The sequence below is a fragment of the Ostrea edulis genome, chromosome 8 (assembly GCF_947568905.1).
Source record: "Ostrea edulis chromosome 8, xbOstEdul1.1, whole genome shotgun sequence".
Classification (NCBI taxonomy): domain Eukaryota; kingdom Metazoa; phylum Mollusca; class Bivalvia; order Ostreida; family Ostreidae; genus Ostrea; species Ostrea edulis.
This window is the reverse complement of record NC_079171.1, coordinates 60,702,281-60,723,624: the sequence shown is the minus strand read 5'-3', so window position 1 is coordinate 60,723,624 and position 21,344 is coordinate 60,702,281. Positions and strand designations below refer to the sequence as shown.

At 39.4% G+C, this 21,344-nt stretch overlaps 1 protein-coding gene across 1 annotated transcript in view; it reads left to right on the top strand.

Moving 5' to 3' along the window:
* LOC125663424 (mucin-4-like) overlaps positions 1 to 21,344 on the top strand; it is a 56,731-nt gene that overhangs the window by 2,262 nt on the left and 33,125 nt on the right. The window contains exons 2-9 of the mRNA XM_056147751.1: positions 4,964 to 5,032; positions 6,415 to 6,471; positions 6,949 to 7,822; positions 7,892 to 8,772; positions 9,113 to 9,208; positions 9,299 to 10,210; positions 10,451 to 10,624; positions 10,904 to 10,990. Of these exons, the coding sequence (XP_056003726.1) occupies positions 4,964 to 5,032; positions 6,415 to 6,471; positions 6,949 to 7,822; positions 7,892 to 8,772; positions 9,113 to 9,208; positions 9,299 to 10,210; positions 10,451 to 10,624; positions 10,904 to 10,990 (3,150 nt within the window). The remainder of the gene's footprint in view (positions 1 to 4,963; positions 5,033 to 6,414; positions 6,472 to 6,948; positions 7,823 to 7,891; positions 8,773 to 9,112; positions 9,209 to 9,298; positions 10,211 to 10,450; positions 10,625 to 10,903; positions 10,991 to 21,344) is intronic.

Here is a 21,344-nt window from a genome sequence, read left to right as displayed (position 1 = left end):
TTTTACGACTTCTCGTAAAATGTGACGTACAGCGAGCTTTTATTGCATCAAGGTGACGGTTTTAACAACGTTAGATATCCCGCCTCAATGAACACTGACATACGGGTCTTTGACTGATATAATAGAGAAAGCAATATAACAGATTCATTGGCCAGCATGAATAAACCGTGGTTCTCCTATCGGGACAATACTCCATTTAAAGCCTCGTAGTATTGAAAAACTTCTAAACGATATTCCTTGATGAATGAAATGCTTCTTTATACCCATACAACAAACTTGTTATAAGATATTATTTCTGATAAGCGGCTATATCAGTATACGGATTCAACAAACCCTGTGTTAGTCCAGTGTATCGGTGTTTCTGTAGTGTAGGTATAAATGTTTGATGAAATACTTGGCTCATGCAGTAAAACAGGGTTTGAATGGGATTTCAGACAACATGAGAAACATAACGAACATTTCTAGTTTTTATGTCCTCAAGCTAGAAGAAGTACAAGTTGTAGATGATAGATGTATGGATACTGGAGTGACTATACTCAGTGTGATATTTACTCGCTCACTGATTTAACATTATAATATTACACAGGTACACATAAATAAAAAAAAAGTAATGGAATGCCAGTATATCGACATTGGGTGTAAACGTTTTTCCTTGGGCTTTTCTGAAGATGTAATGGTAGTGATTTGAAAATATAAATAAGCGGCTTAAAACTCTCTCTCTGCATAAATCTTATTCTGCGAAATAATGACAGCAATGTAAACAACTACTTTCATCACAATTAATGACTGATGATGACCAAGGGTCAGTCAGTGATCAGTGTTTTATACCCAAATAAAATGACAGAGGCGTATATCTCATAGAACGGCTTAGTTCATACCGATTCATATTTCACATAATAATAAGTTCGTAAAAATGTTAACGAAGAGCGAACGGTAACTAAGTACTGTCGCCCAATAAATGAGAGAGAAAGGGAAAAATAAAGCGTCCTGCAAGGCGAACACCTGTATGCAGTCCTGTTAGCATATATGCATAATGTCGGTATTAGTAATCATCTACAGTACTGCAGTAGACACTGACTATTTGTGGTCAGTTTACTGGTCATCCATCTATGTCAGGAGAAGACTCCCTCCCAAAAAAAAGAACATGCAAGTGACAAAATGTGTTGTTTACCGCATATTCCTTATTTCTGTAAATGTTTGCAAGACTTTATTCTCGGGCTGTCAGTGTAAGATACATCGATGTTACACGCTTTAAATAGCTTTCTGAAAATGGCCGAAGGTAGTATACGTAATGGTAAAATAGGTCCTTTCTTGTCTACATTGGTTTTGTTTTTTGACAGAAATACTTCAAAATTTGCAACAAGTTGCCCATTCTCAATGATATGGAGTTTAACAATATGCAATGTATATACATTAGATTGACCACTGCGTGATGTATTTGATACAATTGTTAGACTATTCTTTACAAATCGATTTTAACTTCGAATACCCCCATTCACCTGATGAAGATATAAAACTCACGGTGGGTGTGACCGGTCCGCAGGACATTTTTACTCCTCCTACGAAACTAACCCTACCAGTGGCTACCACTGGTGTGTCCAAGGGGTCTCTGTATGTCCTGTGAAACTGATCCTACCAGTGGCTACCATTGCTGTGTCCAGGGTCCCTGTGTGCCCTGTTCGCGATTTTATATTCTTTACACCAATTATGGCATTCATCATTGGTCGTCACCATCATCTTTTTTCATTGTGTAATTTTCGTTACCAATATACACAACCAAAATATCCTAAAATGAAATGAGTGATTTACACCAACTATACAATGGTAATATAACAAGCATTGATACTAGCTTAACGTTTTCCCTACTGAACACTGCGATCCATCAAACGGAATACGAATCGATAAATGCCTAGAAATGGGCTTTTCTAATGCTAACTGGACGTGGTAAGTTGTGTTCGAGAACATAATAAACAGTGATCCATCTTATAATTCCCATAACAAATACTATACAGAGAGTAGTGCACACAAGGATCCCTGCAAACGCAATGTGCTTAAGAGGAGTAAACAGTTCCTGTTGAGTAGTTTATCCGCCATGATCACTATATCTTGATCAGGTAAACGGAGTGATCCGTAGTCAAATTCAATATTGATGTGAAACATGCCAGACATCATTCTGCCCAACGACAGGTTTTGTTTGCAAACAAGATCATTACATTGAGCATAGCATTTATGAACTTATGACTTCTGAATCATCAACTTATTTGTCATGTAAGAAGTATAAAATTTACTCACTCTTTTGACACATGACAAAGAGGTTATCGCAAGTCTTATTTTAGCGCCAAGTTTTATTCAAGGTCAGAATCTTTTCAATATCAAAGGTCACTACATGTCGATCAAAGCAGACATAATTTGTGTATAGTTATTATTCATTGCAGGATGTCTTAATTTGCAGCATAATCAATATGCATGAACAAATTTCTGTCTCACTCCTAATCGTAGTTAACATACAGGGGTACATTCATTAAGATATAAAGTAGACGGAATTTTCTTTGACAATTTCAAATGTTGGCACATTCGTTCATTTTTACTACTACATACATTCTTATAAAAAGAAATATAATGACAAAGACACAGTAGGGTCCCTCGTTGATTCTTTAAGGTACATGAATTCAATGTCATAGTTTATACATGTGTCTAACATCAATATCTAACAAATCAATTTCTATAGACATGGTGTAATTTCTAAGAGTTTATCAAATAAAATGAATAATGGGAATTTAAAAAACTTTGACAACCGCTTGATTTATTTCACCTTGAAATTTACATTGAAGTCTATGGAAATATCATGTTTTATCAAAATGTTTTTAAAAGAAATCTTATTGTCATAAAAACAATTCTTGGTAAAAAGTTAGACAAACTTTCTATAAAGAAAAATTGAACTAAACCAATTATTCACCGCACATTGTTTAAATGAAATTATATTTTTCTTATTTTCACCAATGGCGGATTAGTCCTCCAAAAACTATCAAGATCGGCTTCTAATCATTTACCAGTCGAATGAATGTGACGTTCTTTACTCTCATTCTCACATTTATCCTTATCTATTCTTATTTAGCAATGAAACATTATCTTGATTTAAATCATTCAAAATGATCCAATCTTTTTTCTTTATACATTATGTAAAACTTATACGGTACCAATTTTGATGCACCAGATGCGCATTTCGACAAATAATGTCTCTTCAGTGATGCTCAACCGAAATGTTTGAAATCCGAAATAACTCTGGAGTTTTAGAGCTAAATATAGCCAAAAACAGCGTGCCAAAAACGTGGAGCCAAATTCGTCCAAGGATAAGAGCTATGTATGAGGGAGATAATCCTTAATTTTAAAATGGATTTCTAAATTTTATAACAGCAATTAAATATACATCCGTATTTTCAAGCTAGTAACGAAGTACTTAGCTACTGGGCTGTAGAGACCCTCGGGGACTAACAGTCCACCAGCAGAGACCTCGACCCAGGGGTCATAATGTAAAACTTATACGGTACCAATTTTGATGCACCAGATGCGCATTTCGACAAATAATGTCTCTTCAGTGATGCTCAACCGAAATGTTTGAAATCCGAAATAACTCTGGAGTTTTAGAGCTAAATATAGCCAAAAACAGCGTGCCAAAAACGTGGAGCCAAATTCGTCCAAGGATAAGAGCTATGTATGAGGGAGATAATCCTTAATTTTAAAATGGATTTCTAAATTTTATAACAGCAATTAAATATACATCCGTATTTTCAAGCTAGTAACGAAGTACTTAGCTACTGGGCTGTAGAGACCCTCGGGGACTAACAGTCCACCAGCAGAGACCTCGACCCAGGGGTCATAATGTAAAACTTATACGGTACCAATATATCTTAACAGTTATGGTAAAGTTTAGAAAAGACCCAACGTTTTGCATTATATCTTAGTGTTTACAGATCCCGTTTGTTTTATACCTTAGTGTTTATAGGCCACGCTTAGTGAAAACTCATTGTTTTGCAATATATGTTAGTGTTTAGGGATCACGTTTAGTGTAGGCCGAATGATTTGCGTTTTGCCTTCGTGTTTACAGATCACGTTTAGTGCAGGCCGAATGGTTTGCGTTTTGCCTTGGTGTTTACAGATCACGTTTATTGCTGACCTAATGGTTTGCGTTTTGCCTTGGTGTTTACAGATCACGTTTAGTGCGGACCTAATGGTTTGCGTTTTGCCTTGGTGTTTACAGATCACGTTTAGTGCGGACCTAATGGTTTGCGTTTTGCCTTGGTGTTTACAGATCACGTTTAGTGCGGACCTAATGGTTTGCGTTTTGCCTTCGTGTTTAGTGATCACGTTTGGTGAAGGTCCATGTTATGTGTCATTTCATAGTATACATAAAACATACGGAGATTGTTGACGGAGATTTGATGTGATGTCTATTGTAATTAATAGTGTGGCATTGCCCCTACTCCTTTTTGTACGTTCTCACAAATGGTCGTCAAAGGGCACTGTTTCTCTTCCACGAAATACAGTGCCTCTCGTCCTAACTAACTGTGATTCATGTACGCAGATGATGTGCTTTCAATAGTATATGGTGCCTGGCCATATAAAACAATTGTGTGTAATGTATCGCCCATCTCCGAAAATATATAGACACGGGTTTTTGTGCCTTACTTCATAACCACAGGTCCACTCTTGACAACATCAATACAAATGTAGTTACTCTTCAGATCCAGCTCTGTATTCTGTAATATACTTTCAAAGTTCAATGACATGAAATGAAATATTTGAATAAAGTAACTATGTTTATATGTTGTGATTCGCGAATCGCTTATTACATCCGGGACCCTCACTACGGGTGTTTTCAACGGCATGCTTGTAACATTGTGAGAAATGAGAAATAAGCACGTTTATGATAACCTTCAATGATGGATTCAATTTTGTTGTTTAGGTCAGACACAATCTAAATCAAAGTTACCCAATATAAAATGGCAAGCCAACCTAGGGGGCGCCGGAATAGGTGAGTGATTACGTTTCAAATTTATGTCATAACCTTTTACTACGAAAAGAAAATATTCCTTGAATTTTCTTGATTTTCGTTTTTTCTTTCTCCCCCATTTTGTTAAGGTTAGGATTGTGAGATTAAGAAATTTATTTCTATTCAACTCGTTCTGCAAAATTGTTTGCCTTTATTTAAATTCCTTTTAAAAATGTTGATAACATCAAGTAATTGAAGGATGGTGTATTCTGTCGTTATAATCACGTATATGGGTTTCAACAACCACCGTGTTAATTTTATTGATTTTAAGAAAAGTCCCCAGATTTTCATATGTGATCGTTAAAGTAAAATGAAAGCATCACCAGTCCCTGATACATTATTCTAATACATTTATACTATATAGAGAAAAAACACGAGCATATGATAATGGGGTTTTTTTTTTCAGCGATATGTTCGTTGTGACAGACATCAAATCCTCACGCTTCGTCTGTTTGAATTCTGCTGCACGATCTATATGTCTGTTTGTAATCTTTTTCTTGCGATTTCTCTTAATCAAACCAAATTTCTACTTACATTGATAATCAAATACATACAGGTTTAACAAATTTCAATTATTACTTTTTCACGTTTCTGAACAAAACCTCCGGATTGGGGTGCATTAAGAAACATTTCTAAGAACGGTGGAATATTCGTGATACAACTTTTATTTTACATTATATAACCCTCGTAAAAGAAGTACCTATCATATGCTCGTGCATAGGTTTAATAATGTTTACTGAACATGCTTTTAATTGCACTTTTCAGCTGATGATAATGAGATAATTTTTAATTAACTCTGCAACTAATCCGGGAATATCTATAACCAATTCTAATAACTTGGGAGATATTGCACAAACAAATCCTCTTAATCTATGGAGTACCTATAATCTAAAATGTTTGCCATGTGATGTTTTACAAAGAACGATAACTCAAAAATGCTCAAATCTACAATCTTTATCCTTTAAAAAATTATATTAGTATACATGATAATGAAGTCATCTGATTAACATTTTATCATATGGTGAGTATGCATATGTCAAAGTTCAAACTCAAATTTCAGAAGGGAGTTATCATTCTTAACATGAAAAATTAAGGGATTTGTTCTCAACACCTAATTCCGTATGATACAAAGCACAGGCAACACTTCAATAAACACAAATTGCATAAAAGGAAAATCAATTGATGTCCATTTGGAATTTTTATTGGGGAAAACGTTCTTTCATTTCAAAATGATCACCATTTCCTTTTAAACTTGAATCTCTTTCTTTTGTCATCTTTCGGACCGGCCTGTGATTTGGTATTCTAACCGAATGTGCTTTTGGCTCTGCATGTGGTGAGGATATTGAAACAGGTTTGAATTTCAGGACTACCAATTTCCTTCAACATCCCGGTCATTTCACCGCGAAGTAAACTGAAGTTAGGTAAGGACTTTTGCCGCGTACTGTAATTTAGTATTTGTGTTTGCTGTAGCATGTAGCGTTTTCGTCGCGTACCGTAGCAGTTGTGACGTTTTTATGTTGCCTGAGTTTATATGTTAGCTAGCGTTGGCGAGAAATGGGTAATGCAAATTAGCCAAAAAATACGTAAAATGAACACCCTCGGAATTGCTGTCTGAGCCGTGCTTTATTATGTCTTATCATCATTTTCCTATCCCCTTGTTACAAATCATAACTGTTGTTTGTGGACCTCTTTGTAAGATCTTTCATACCATATCTCACTCTAAAACTGTAAGCGATACTTTTAATAAGGTTTTATTCACGAAATTGTTTCAAATTACGTATTAACCTTTAGTAAACGACACTGATAAAATGAAATCTTGCTACCACTATATATTTCAAAAGACTGGCAGTTTCTAATCTTTATGAAATTTTTAAATTACTAACCGCTTCATGTGTAAGTACCCAATCTTCCAGCCAATTATTCAGTGGCGGCATCAGGTGAAAAACATCCTGCACCACAGGGAAATTCTAAAAATCAGAAACGTGAAAGGTCATCCTCGCTTCCAAATTCCAAGAGTTCTTCAGTTGAAAATAGAAAGTTGGCAGTAGAAGCCGTGTCGCCGGAATCTAGAAACAGCATGGGCAAGAGTCTGACCAGTCATACTAACCCCCAGAGAAACATCCCAGAACTTCCGTCGAAATTGATACTGTCAACGAGTAGAACCGGCTCCATTGGAGCCACGAACTCGGCGACAAAACGGATTCAGCAATCGTCGAAGGTAGTAGACGAACGATTGAATGTCGACCATCAGTCTGTACGAGGTATTCCACCACCCATTTATTCTTCAAACGCACAAGAACGATTTGCAGGAAAATCAACGGAAATACCCGTGCATTTACTCCGATCTGGTAAAAACATTGTAACCAAGACTATTACGAAAAGACAAAAAGAAAATGGCGTCACAGAGATTCATATCACAACCGTCACACGGAAGTTAGTCGATAATGTTCCAAGTCCGGACGCAACCAACAGAACGGTGGTTTTGAGGACGGTAAAGAAAGGCGTTTCTCCGCTTACAGGATTGGAATTAAGTCCCCGTCCAGCTGTTGATTTAGCATTTCCTTTAGAAGACACCCTTCCCAAAATCCTAGCATCAAACGGTTCTGTCGACACAAGTGCGTCAGCGCCTACACAATTAGGCAACTGGCGACGGAAATCAATATCCAGGCGTACTAACTACAGAGAAGTTCAATCGGCAGACCCCACAAACCTTTCTAAAGTAGATAAATCCGAAAGACAAGTATCCACAGTGAATGTCAACCCTGGAAGTAGGTCTCCATTAACATCAAGAATTACGACCAATCAAGATTCTAATAGGGAACAAAGGATTTCAATTGAGAGTGGGATTTCCAAATCAACTCTTGTCAGGAAAGGAAACACCCAAAATAGAAAAAGCATTACGCAAACTCCACGCGTAGCGCTTCCTGAGAATTTTCGGCGAAAAATTGCAATAAGAGGTCAGAATTTTGAAGACTCGATTCAAATTCCTGTTGCAAACACAAAAGACTCCAAGATAAGAAATATACAAGCTGAGAATACTGGGGAAAGGAGAGATCATGGAACAGCTAAATCAATCGAAACTTCACGAGTAACAAGAGTGAAAACTGTTACTAAAAATACGAGAGAATCCACTAAAAAGGCTCCAACAAAGGCAAGCCAAACAGAGAGAGAAATGTTAGTACGAAAAACTGTTTTCAAAGACACTTCACCCAACGTCGGCATCACAGTAGCAAAAGACAGCAGAAACGCACAAAAAAGTCAGAAAAAAGAAATATCTACTGTAAGTACACGGACAGAAAATGACATAAGAGGAAAATCAGACAAAATGATTCCTATCAACATCAAAAGTGTGATTAAAACGACGAAGCAGACGGTGACTGTCCCTGATAAAAGTCCATCCCCAACAAGTCGCAATGACATAAAGAATGAATCAAGGACAATGCAACCTAAGCAGAATGTAGAAAAATCACTTAAAAAGAAAACGGATATGAAAATAGAAACCACGCAAGTCGTTGAAAATAAACCCAATGAGACCTCCAATAGAAAGTCAAGGAACAGATTGGATTTTTCATTAACCAACGTAAGAAGCAACAGAAGGCCTCAAGATAGGAGAAGAAGACCGCCTAGGCCTGGTAAGAAGACACTCTCCAAAACGCAAACATCTCGAACAATCAGTGAAATAAATCCACCTTCTGTTCCACCAGTCGTTCCCAGTGTACAAGGTAGATACCATTTTTACAAAAGCATCTGCATTCAATCAATGAAAATGTTAAGATAAGGATCCGCAAATCCTTTTGAGAATAAAAATCGTGAGAGTAGGGAAAACATAGACAACTGGAATAAATCATACTGCATAAACTTAGCTAAATACCATTATTTCCACAGCCATTTTGTGAAACTTTTCATGTGATTTCTTCAATCATGACGCACGTATGATATTAGATACACACACTTTAACTGAAAGTACTATTCCTACATACAGAATATAGCAATACGTGTTATTTTTACTCGCACAATAGTTGAAACATCATGACACCATATGTTTATCTTTTTTTTCATCAGTAATAGCTCAAGTAGATCAACAGCTTCCGTCAGAATCAGAGGCTCTTCTTAACAAGCTTGTGAAAACAGCAATAGAGAGCGGAAATGGACCCGCAGGTCTGCTTCATTGCTACGTTTGACTTTTCAATAGATATCATTCATTTTCTATTCCTCTGCAACATATTTCGTTTCTTTTATTTTTATCAGATACACAAACGGAACTTCAAGCCAAACAACGACAAATATACAACGAACTTCTTTCCTCTTTAAAGAGCGCCGTGTCCGGTATTTCTGGAAAAGAATCAACTTCTTCCACTCAGACGGAGACTAAGCAGCAAGCAATTACAGTTCATCAGACAAAAAGTAAAAGTGAAAAGAAAGTACCCATCGTTGTAAAGGAACAGGAGACAATGCTTCCTTCACCCAGTGCCAGAACAAATCCCTCTGTTAAAACTTTATCTAAATCATCACAGCCAGCAACATCCATGAATGGAGATCAGATAATAAATATAAAAATCGACGTGCCTAAAACACCTGCAACAGATACAAATAAGGTTCAAGATGTCTTTCTGGCTTCAAGAATGAAAGCCGAACAATCATTGAAAAATTTGGCGAAACGGAAACCAGTTGAAAGAAAAGGATCACGTATTGTTCAGACTTCCTCAAACGGAAGAAAAAATCAACTTCCGAGTAGTTCAAGAAATACGTCAGCATCCGTTCAAAAAACAAAGGGCGTAAAAACTTCAGTCGTAGACAGGATAAAAAACACAGCAACGGTTAACTTACTGACAGATATCAAATCTGATACGAATATTGGACATGAACAAACACGCATTACTGATAAAGTCCCACAAACAAGACTTGCCCAGTCTAATACCAAAGATATCGTAATGCACGAGTCTCAGAAATCCTCTGTCGCCATGGGTGATCCACAAATTGATTTTGCTCATCACTCGAGTGAGTGGACGTCCATTTCTCAAAATGGACCAGTAAGGGCGGACCACCCTAGATGGATGGAACATGGTCATGAACTCAGCCACGGAAAAATGATCCATAGGCCACATAGCAATCTTCATTCCTCCCACCACACACAAACTGTAGTCGGCATTGCACCGAAAGGTATTTGTATCAGCCATTTTGTTAACTCTGGCCAATCCTTAAATAATCTAATTGAAATACTCCCAATATGCCTGGTGCTTTCGCTCAAATGATCATTTGATTGGCTTAACCATATATGCTTTTGCGCTTCTGCTTTACAATTTTCGCCTTTAAAATTAGAAACAACTATTAATAAATACGAAAGGTTGAAAGATAACTTTTGCCCTGAGGAAAAACTAAACTATTGTAAATTTTTCATAGGTAGCACACAAGTACAGAGTCATCAGTCAATTTCAACAACCAATCAAAAACAATCAAATGATCAATGGGTGGTAGTACCTTCTACGGCACGCCCCTCGCCTTGGGAGGACACATCCCTCTCATCTCGATCTGATGGTCGCTGGGCTGTTGTTCCAACTCAAACAAGTTCTAAAGGTAATTTAAGATTTCTACTCAAGTTCTGATTTCACACACACACAATTCTTTTTCAATTTTTTGCCAAATGTTTGCTACGAAAGACTTCAGAAGGACGCGTGTCATTGAGCAAATGAATTTGGATGGAGGCGTCGTGCACTATGAATACGGGATATATTACCATAGAACATCAGTAAAAATGAAACTATTGAAGAAACATTTTACAGCCAAAGACGTGAAATATATGGACATTTTAAACTATTCCATACAAGGTTTGGTGCGATGTATCCAATTTTTCAGATGCATTAGCGCTTGTTCAACACTCTTTGGCTCCTCTGACTGGAACAGCGAGATTACATGCTGAAATGATACACAAACAGAAGAAGGGTTCGTATGTAACTATTCAGGAGACGCGTTTCTCATTCTATCAGTTGTTGCTCTTTTCTCTTGTTCTCTCAAATGCTTTATGTGCTTTCAATACAAAACTGAGGAAGGCATTTCATCGACAATCTTTTGTTTCCCGAATTGCTTACACGTTTTTGTCAAACCTTTATTTGACAGTTTCTTCATGGTGTTCGTTTATTAACTATCAGGATTGAAACTGCCAGTCCTTATCCACTTTTACTATCCTTAAAACCAATATACCCTTCAATAATTGAGTAGCTCAAAACTTTACAATAAATGGAATTCAACCGTGTAAAATGCCGCAGTTGAAGTTGCAGTGAAAACGGGTTTACAAATCGCCTCGTGTAGTTGGAGTGATGGAAGACGCGCGAAGAAGACAAACACCAACAAAGACCATGGCAGAAGAGAGAAGAAAGATGGGAGATTATAACTACTTATTAACCTAGATGTAGGTCATTATCAAGGCTTGTAGATTATATAATGCTTATGTATATCAATTACTTAATGTATATACTGAATTATAACATATCTAATTTATTAGTTAAAACTTTCTGGGATTAGATATGTTTCACAATACATTATTCGCTGTATCTTGATTTTAGACTCAGTAGAAAGTAACAAAAACGATATATGTGAACTAATGCTGCAAACTCGAACTTAACATAACTAATCCCACCCCCAGTCTCGACAGTCTGATAAGGTTCTCTTTGAAAATGGAGGACCTACATCGTTCTATTCAAACACCCCATTTCATCTCTCGGAGCTATGAATCCATGTAGTATGCCTTTTCTTTTAGATGTTTAGGTAAATAAAACAATCTCAAATCCCACATAGGCATTTCAATCGTAGCTCAACAATATCGCCACTTTTCTATGCTTAATTGTGATTGATAACAATAGTGGAGAGGAGATCCTGTTATGAGTGTTTAAAACTTTACAGAAACGAGATCTTCACTCCACGCAGAAAATGTACACAAACACTCACGGAGACGCCGTCAGACTCCGACAAACATCAGGAAGAAAATCGAACGAATCATTTCTCTAAGAGGTAATGTTGAAGGAGGCGTATTATGTGAAAGTTTTCAACATGATATACTTTCTTACAAGTATTTGAATTATATATACTTTCACAAATATCGGTCTACCAAAAAATATCTTAATGGAAAATCACGCTTGTATTGCTAAATTGCAGTATTTTGATAAATTTTTGGATTGATCCGTTGCAGGAGAAGGTGATGTAAATATCTACAGAGGTTACACCACACCCTCTCCCGAGCAGGAAGCAAGAACACTAGCCCCTAGATGGCCTCCCCGAACAATGAAATCCGTATGGCCAACTTTAGCCCCAGTGTATCCATATTACTTGGCTGGTAGTGGAAATAACAGAGTCAATTTGATAGAAAACATAGAAACGCAATCAGGAATACCGGCTTCCATGTGGGTGTCCGAACCATTAAACCCTGATCTCGGCACACTCAACTGGAATGGGTCCTTGAACTGGGGACAAGCAACAAAATGGGATGGAACAGGAGGTGGTCGAGATAAATTTAGCGTGGGGAAAACTAGTAAATGGGACGTAAATCGACTTATTACAGACTCTGGTAGTCGAACTTCTGGATCGAGATCTGTAGACACAAATGGTATTGGTAACGCTGGATCAGGCTCGACAAGGAAAACGGTAGTTAGAGAAACAACATACGTTAATCAGCCAGACGTCAGTACAAGGTGGATGGACACGACTATCAGAGGAGGAACCAATGTAAATGGTGGAAGTTCATCGGTTGATAACGCTCTGATAACTACGGAACGAAGAACAAGCACATCAGGCGCTGGAACTTTGGGAACTGGTGGAATTGGGGGATCCAAAACCACCATCACCAAGACAACTACAACAAGGGTGAACAATAACGGTATCAACACTGGGACATTGAATGGAGGTTACATCGATTATGCCAACACACTTGATGCCATTAATGATAGAAATATTGTTGACAACAGGGTAGACAGGAGGATAAATGAAGTTATTAATAGAGGTGTATCAACTACTACAACAAATGATAGAGGTATATCAGGTGGAGAGAGAGTAGTGAAAACTACCAGAACTGAAACGAATGTTAATGATGGAAGGACTGGCTCAGTAACAGTTGACGGAGGACGCGGTACCACTGGTTCAATAGCAATAGACAGAGGACTTGGCAACACTGGTTCAATAACAGTTGACGGAGGACGTGGTACCACTGGTTCAATAACAATAGACAGAGGACTTGGCAACACTGGTTCAATAACAGTTGACGGAGGACGCGGTACCACTGGTTCAATAGCAATAGACAGAGGACTTGGCAACACTGGTTCAATAACAGTTAACGGAGGACGTGGTACAACTGGTTCAATAGCAATAGACAGAGGACTTGGTAACACTGGTTCAGCAACAATTGACAGAGGACGTGGTACCATTGGTTCAATAGCAATAGACAGAGGACTTGGCAACACTGGTTCAATATCATTTGACGGAGGACGTGGTACCACTGGTTCAATATCAATTGACAGAGGACTTGGTAACACTGGTTCAGCAACAATTGACGGAGGACGTGGTGCCACTGGTTCAATATCAATTGACAGAGGACTTGGCAACACTGGTTCAATATCATTTGACGGAGGACGTGGTACCACTGGTTCAATATCAATTGACAGAGGACTTGGCAACACTGGTTCAGCAACAATCGACGGAGGACGTGGTACCACTGGTTCAATATCAATTGACAGAGGACTTGGCAACACTGGTTCAGCAACAATCGACGGAGGACGTGGTACCACTGGTTCAATATCATTTGACAGAGGTCTTGGCAACACTGGTTCAATATCAATTGACAGAGGACTTGGCAACACTGGTTCAGCAACAATTGACAGAGGACTTGGCACCACTGGTTCAATATCATTTGACAGAGGGCTTGGCAACACTGGTTCAATATCAATTGACAGAGGACTTGGCAACGCTGGTTCAGCAACAATTGACAGAGGTCTTGGCACCACTGGTTCAATATCATTTGACAGAGGACTTGGCAACACTGGTTCAGCAACAATAGATAGAGGTCTTGGCACCACTGGTTCAATATCATTTGACAGAGGACTTGGCAACACTGGTTCAGCAACAATAGATAGAGGTCTTGGCAACACTGGTTCAATATCATTTGACAGAGGACTTGGCAACACTGGTTCAGCATCATTAGACGGGAGAATTGACACTACTGGTTCAGTATCCATGGACAGAGGACTTAGCACTACGATTACAGAGACAACTCCCAGTGGAGGTAGTAAGATTACGAAAACGTACAGAAACCCTAACGGCAATGTTATTAAAACTATAACAACCATCACCATTATCAATGAAACGAAAATCATCTCATCAGATGACCTCGCTGGAGGAAATGTTGTTACAACACGAGAAACAACGGGGTCAGTCGTTGATACCGCTGGGTCAATACCGATCGATAACACAGGGGTTACCAGCATCGATAATACAGGAATAAACATCGGTAACACATCCCCTATAACGTATGAGATTCCCCTACCTGGTGTGGAAACGATAAATACAGTAGTTATTCCAGATTCTAGGACCTCTACTGTTACGGAAACAAAAACATTCACAACGAATACTGATAGAGGCGGCCCAAGAACTATAAATACTGATTCAACCCGCATAGGAAATAGACAGATAGACAATATTCTTCGAGAGTCACACTCATCAACAAACTCTGACGGATCCTCAGTTGATATATTGCTGAACGGAAATGCAAGACCTGATTTTCCAGAAAGGATAATAATAAAAGAACCCCCCACTGTTATTGGAGGACGAGGGGATACACGTACTGAACGCATAATGACAACACAAGACATCAACACGAACCCCATTGTTGATATTAACTCGTCTGTATCTGGCGGTACCAGAACATCTACAAATACGCTAAGAACAAACGAGTTTATTGAAACAGGTACTACCAAGATCGATATTTCTGATAACAGAAGAACTCCAACGATAAACGTTCCCATATCAGGAAGTTCTGGATCTACCGTGCGGGAAACATTAACAACAAACGAAATGCTGCGACCTACCAATCGTGATCAATCGGTTATCACTGAGACCATCACGGAGACTATCGTGACTGGAGAACGCCCGCGCACAGAAACAGTGCGAACAGAAACATTTAACAAAAACACAGCAAGAAGTTCAAAAACAACTGTAAACAGGGTCAATGTTCCGGCAGTATCAGACACCGTCACAAGCACTACTGGAAGGGAGACAACTGGGAGTTCCACTGCCACTGATTTTGTTTTCATTCCTAAGAATGATGTTACAGAAACGAAGACAGTAGTTGCTACAAGTGGAGGGTCAACTTCGAATATTGGGACATCTACCAATTTACAAGGAGTATCTAGTTCACAAACAAGTACTTCAAATACGATGGAATCGACATCTTCCAGGATTGGTGACGTCACGGTAACTGAGCGAACAGGATCGAGAGGTCCAAACCTAATAACAAGGGAAACAATTATCAGAGAGACGTTTGCCGGTGGAGTCGAACCACACACAGTAAAAATAACTGATGTTCACAATGATGGCGTTTCTAGCGAAACTATCCTTGGTGGTAGAGCTAGGTCGGGTCGACTGACTGATACCACTTTGGTTACGGCTGCCGATGTAGATGCAAGACCTTTTGCTGACACTACTAAAGATGTTAAGGTTGATTTCATTAACACAGGTTCCACTGACACAAGTACAATTTCGAAAACTAGTACTTCCACGGGTTCAAGGACTTTGAATACCGAATACGTTTTGCCAGAATCCGGTGGAACTAGCAGGGGACAGACTGTTGCTATTACCAATATCACAGTCATAGACTATAAAAGTGATGGTCCAGTCTCTAACATGAGAGAAACTATTAATTATGAAACTGGCAATACTCAAGGCACAAAATCCACGACGCTTTTCGCAGGATCAACGGAAGGAATACCTATAATGATAGACTACGGTCCCGCTACTGTTGTGGGGGAGACAGTTACCTCAACCAATGTTGACCCACCTCCGATGATCATTCCGAAAGAGACCGTCCAAGAAGTCATTACAAGAACTGGAAACGTGAATTACCGACCGATTGACACTACTGTCGTTGTAGATTCGCAGCCTGTGGTTGTCAAAGAAATCACCGAAACGATTGTAGATAACAGACCGGCGAATAGGATCATTGAAAAGGTCACCGAAAGAATCATCGATCAAAGTGGCCAGGTAGCAGATTCGATTACCTCATCCTCATCCTCATCATCAACTTCGTCGTCATCAACTTCCTATGTCTCAGGTGGAGGTAATACTGGATCAAATGCTTATGAAACAGTCGACACTACTGTCTCTACAGATGGACTACCTTTTGATGTTCTGATTGTCAAACCTGGAAGATCTGTGACTGAGGTTCAGTCGAATTATAGCGATACTGGTGGTGTTGTAACAAATGACATTGGTACAGTTGAGGGTACTGGAGTTCAAACGATCACTGTTGTTGAAGATATCGTTACAGAAAATACAAGACCAGTTATTGGGACCACAAGAGATCGCGGATCCACCGTTACCATAGCAGGACGAGGAGTTGGAACAAGTCGAGATACAGGCTCAACGGTAACTGTAACCGGTAGAAATGAAATAGAAAACATTCGAGATATAGGTTCAACAACATCTGGTGTCAATGTCATTGGTTCGCAGGGGGATGTAGGATCAACCTTCACAATTGCAGGAAACAACGATGTCTTAGATACAAGTCGAAACACTGTGTCGACTGTTACAGTAGTGGATAGAAAGGGTACTGTAACAAGTCGAGGTGTGGGTCCCACTGTTACATTAGGAGGTCGAAATGATGTCGGAACTAGTCGAGACTTAGGGTCAACTGTTACGATGTTTGGTAGAAATAATGTCGGAACAAGTCGAGATAGAGATGCTTCAATTTCGTTAACAGGTCAAGGATCAAGCATAGGTGGAACTGTCATTGGGAATAGTCGTGATAGAGACGCCACTGTAACCATAGTAAGGCCTGGCAATGTCATGACAGATACTTCTAGTCGAGATGTCGGTTCTACTGTTACGATTGTTGGTAGAAATGACGTCGGGACAAGTCGAAATAGAGATGGTTCGATTTCTTTAACAGGTCAAGGAACAAGCATAGGTGGAACTGTCATTGGGAATAGTCGTGATAGAGACGCCACTGTAACCATAATAAAGCCTGACAATGTCATGACAGATACTTCTAGTCGAGATGTCGGTTCTACTGTTACGATTGTTGGTAGAAATGACGTCGGAACAAGTCGAGATGTGGGATCTACTATTACATTAGGAGGTCGAAATGGTGTCGGAACTAGTCGAGACATAGGATCAACTGTAACTATTGTTAGTAGAAATGACGTCGGAACAAGTCGAGATGTGGGATCTACTGTTACATTAGGAGGTCGAAATGATGTCGGAACTAGTCGAGACATAGGATCAACTGTTACAATATTTGGTAGAAATGATGTCGGAACAAGTCGAGATAGAGATGGTTCAATTTCTTTAACAGGTCAAGGAACAAGCATAGGTGGAACTGTCATTGGGAAAAGTCGTGATAGAGACGCCACTGTAACCATAATAAGGCCTGGTAATGTCATGACAGATACTTCTAGTCGAGATGTCGGTTCTACTGTTACATTAGGAGGTCGAAATGGTGTCGGAACTAGTCGAGATGTAGGATCGACTGTAACTATTGTTAGTGGAAATGACGTCGGGACAAGTCGAGATATGGGCTCTACTGTTACAATAGGAGGTTCAAATAACATCGGAACAAGTCGAGATAGAGATGCGTCACTCTTCGTAACAGGTCAAGGAATAGACACAGGTTTAACTGTTGTTGAGACTAGTCAAGATTTGGGATCTACTGTTGCATTAGGGGGTCCAAATAATATTGGAACAAGTCGAGATATAGGATCAACTGTTACCATTGTTGGTAGAAATGATGTCGGGACAAGTCGAGATGTGGGTTCTACTGTTACATTAGGAGGTCGAAATGATGTCGGAACAAGTCGAGATGTAGGATCGACTGTAACTATAGTTAGAAGAAATGACGTCGGGACAAGTCGAGATTTGGGTTCTACTGTTACATTAGGAGGTCGAAATGATGTCGGAACTAGTCGAGACATAGGATCAACTGTTACAATATTTGGTAGAAATGATGTCGAAACAAGTCGAGATAGAGATGGTTCAATTTCTTTAACAGGTCAAGGAACAAGCATAGGTGGAACTGTCATTGGGAATAGTCGTGATAGAGACGCCACTGTAACCATAGTAAGGCCTGGCAATGTCATGACAGATACTTCTAGTCGAGATGTCGGTTCTACTGTTACGCTTGTTGGTAGAAATGACGTCGGGACAAGTCGAGATAGAGATGGTTCAATTTCTTTAACAGGTCAAGGAACAAGCATAGGTGGAACTGTCATTGGGAAAAGTCGTGATAGAGACGCCACTGTAACCATAATAAGGCCTGGTAATGTCATGACAGATACTTCTAGTCGAGATGTCGGTTCTACTGTTACATTAGGAGGTCGAAATGGTGTCGGAACTAGTCGAGATGTAGGATCGACTGTAACTATTGTTAGTGGAAATGACGTCGGGACAAGTCGAGATATGGGCTCTACTGTTACAATAGGAGGTTCAAATAACATCGGAACAAGTCGAGATAGAGATGCGTCACTCTTCGTAACAGGTCAAGGAATAGACACAGGTTTAACTGTTGTTGAGACTAGTCAAGATTTGGGATCTACTGTTGCATTAGGGGGTCCAAATAATATTGGAACAAGTCGAGATATAGGATCAACTGTTACCATTGTTGGTAGAAATGATGTCGGGACAAGTCGAGATGTGGGTTCTACTGTTACATTAGGAGGTCGAAATGATGTCGGAACAAGTCGAGATGTAGGATCGACTGTAACTATAGTTAGAAGAAATGACGTCGGGACAAGTCGAGATAGAGATGCTTCAATTTCTTTAACAGGTCAAGGATCAAGCATAGGTGGAACTGTCATTGGAAAAAGTCGTGATAGAGACGCCACTGTGACAATAATAAGGCCTGACAATGTCATGACAGATACTTCATTGGATATCAGGGGGACTAGCAGAGACACTGGTGAAACAGTGACAATAATAGGAACACCAGATTCATCTTTTACTGATGGACGGACTGTTGATTCCAATCTTGTGATTGTATCAGATGGCAGTGGGGTGTCTATTTCAGGAGATAGAAACGTGGATAGATCAGGCGCTGTAATTTCTAATTTAGGTACATTGTCTGGAAATAGGGATGTTGGAACTTCAGTATCGTTGAACACTGGAGGGGGCTCCACATCTCTCTCTGGAAGTCAAGCAAAAGATACGTCAGTAACCCTTGACCTCACAGGGGGATCATCAGTCACTGTGATAGGTGATGTAGACAAAAACGTGGACATAAACAGACAAGACGGAAGAACAGAGACCATTGTAACAATATCCAACAGGACGACTATTGACGCAGGCATTCAAAGACCCTCCGTTACAGACACATTGCTGACTGATACATCTTACACACCGGACTTTGGCAAGAAAACTGTGATTATTCCTCAGGAAATTACAGTAACAAAAGAGTTGATAAATTCAACTTCTTCTTCTCAAGATATTGCTCCTGCAGGAAAAACAATAATACGAGAAACTATAATAACCGAAACATTCGTCACTGATGGCAAAGGTGGTCTTACACCAGTTAAAGTAGTTGACGAAGGTGGGATTACGGGGGGTATTACTGATCCAACGTTCACTACTGATGGAATTTCCCGAAATAACGCTGAAACTGATTATGAAACATCATCAGTTCGGGAATCATCATCCTTCGAAACTTCTTCATCAACAACAGGTAGATCCGGAAATCTCGTATCTGATACAGTCGTTCCTGTTGTAGACTCTGCGAAGATTGTCACTTCAGAAACAATTAATGTTCAGCCAAATTTAAATCCACTTGTTAATCCAGTTATTCCATTATCAGTCGCTGACTCCTCCACCTCTGTTGATAGATCTTCAATATCAACATCAACAGTGAATGTAGACCAGACCTTGGGAGGTGACACAGTGTATACAACAACAGAACCACAAATCCAAAACAGTTCCTGGACAAATTATACTACAATTAGGGGACCCAGCGGCGACTCAACGATCATTATTGAGGAAACCGTTATAATTCAGAACATAACAGAGCCAATTGGTGAAACCATCGTAACCACTGACGGGGCAATTAACATGTACAATGAAACCTCGTCAAGTGTTTCTTCACGTAATACAAACGACTTTAGAACAGTTGAAACATCATTCACATTAGACGCAAATGGTGTAATAAGGGACACCAATTCTGGAAACGTTGTCGCCAAAACTAGTACTCTTGACACACAAACCGGAAACATTGCAACACAAAGAGGAGGAACAATATCCACAGGCACACGTTCTTCGTCATCCTCTTCTTCAAGTTCTACAGTTTCTAACTCAAATCCAGGATTTGATTTGGTATTTTTGAACACTAAAAATTCTATATCACCTACAGCACCACAAGAGCAAATCGAGGAGGTCATAACGACGGTGACGGAAGAAATAATTGCTGGACCTGGAGAAGCAATAGTACCAAAAACAAAAACTACTATTCAAAAAGACGGTTCCGTTGTGACAGAAATTGTCGAATATATTGATGCGCACACAGGAGAGGGGATTTCGAGTTCAGATATCACAACATCAGATACATCCTTCTCTTCAACTACTACATCAAAGTCTTCTTCCTCGTCGGGTACCGTGAATATTGTAAAACCACGACAGCCTGGGCGTGTTGTCAATGGGCCATCAGGTGTGTCAGGGAGTCTGGATATAGCAAGTGGAGATCTCGCCGCAGGGACGTCTTTGTCTCTTACACCTCCTAGTCTAAACAGAAAGAACAATGCTATGGTGTTTTTCGTTGAACCCGGCGTACCATCAGACTCTTCTACCTCAACTCAGACAGGAAGTAAGCTGAGTGGCGGGATAGAAGTAATGACCGATTCCGGAAACTCCGTCACAAAGCGAAAAAGTGCCGAGTCGTTTAGTTTAAGAAACGTTGACGTAAACACTCAAGGGTCAAAAGAATTCATAGAGAGGCCAGGCAGGGAAGTTGTAAAGACTGAAACGACTGTGGAGAGAGTGTCGACAACTACTAATGATAAAATTGTTGGTGGGCTCACTGCTGATAACAGGGTGAGTGGGTCTATAAATTCAGGAATACTTG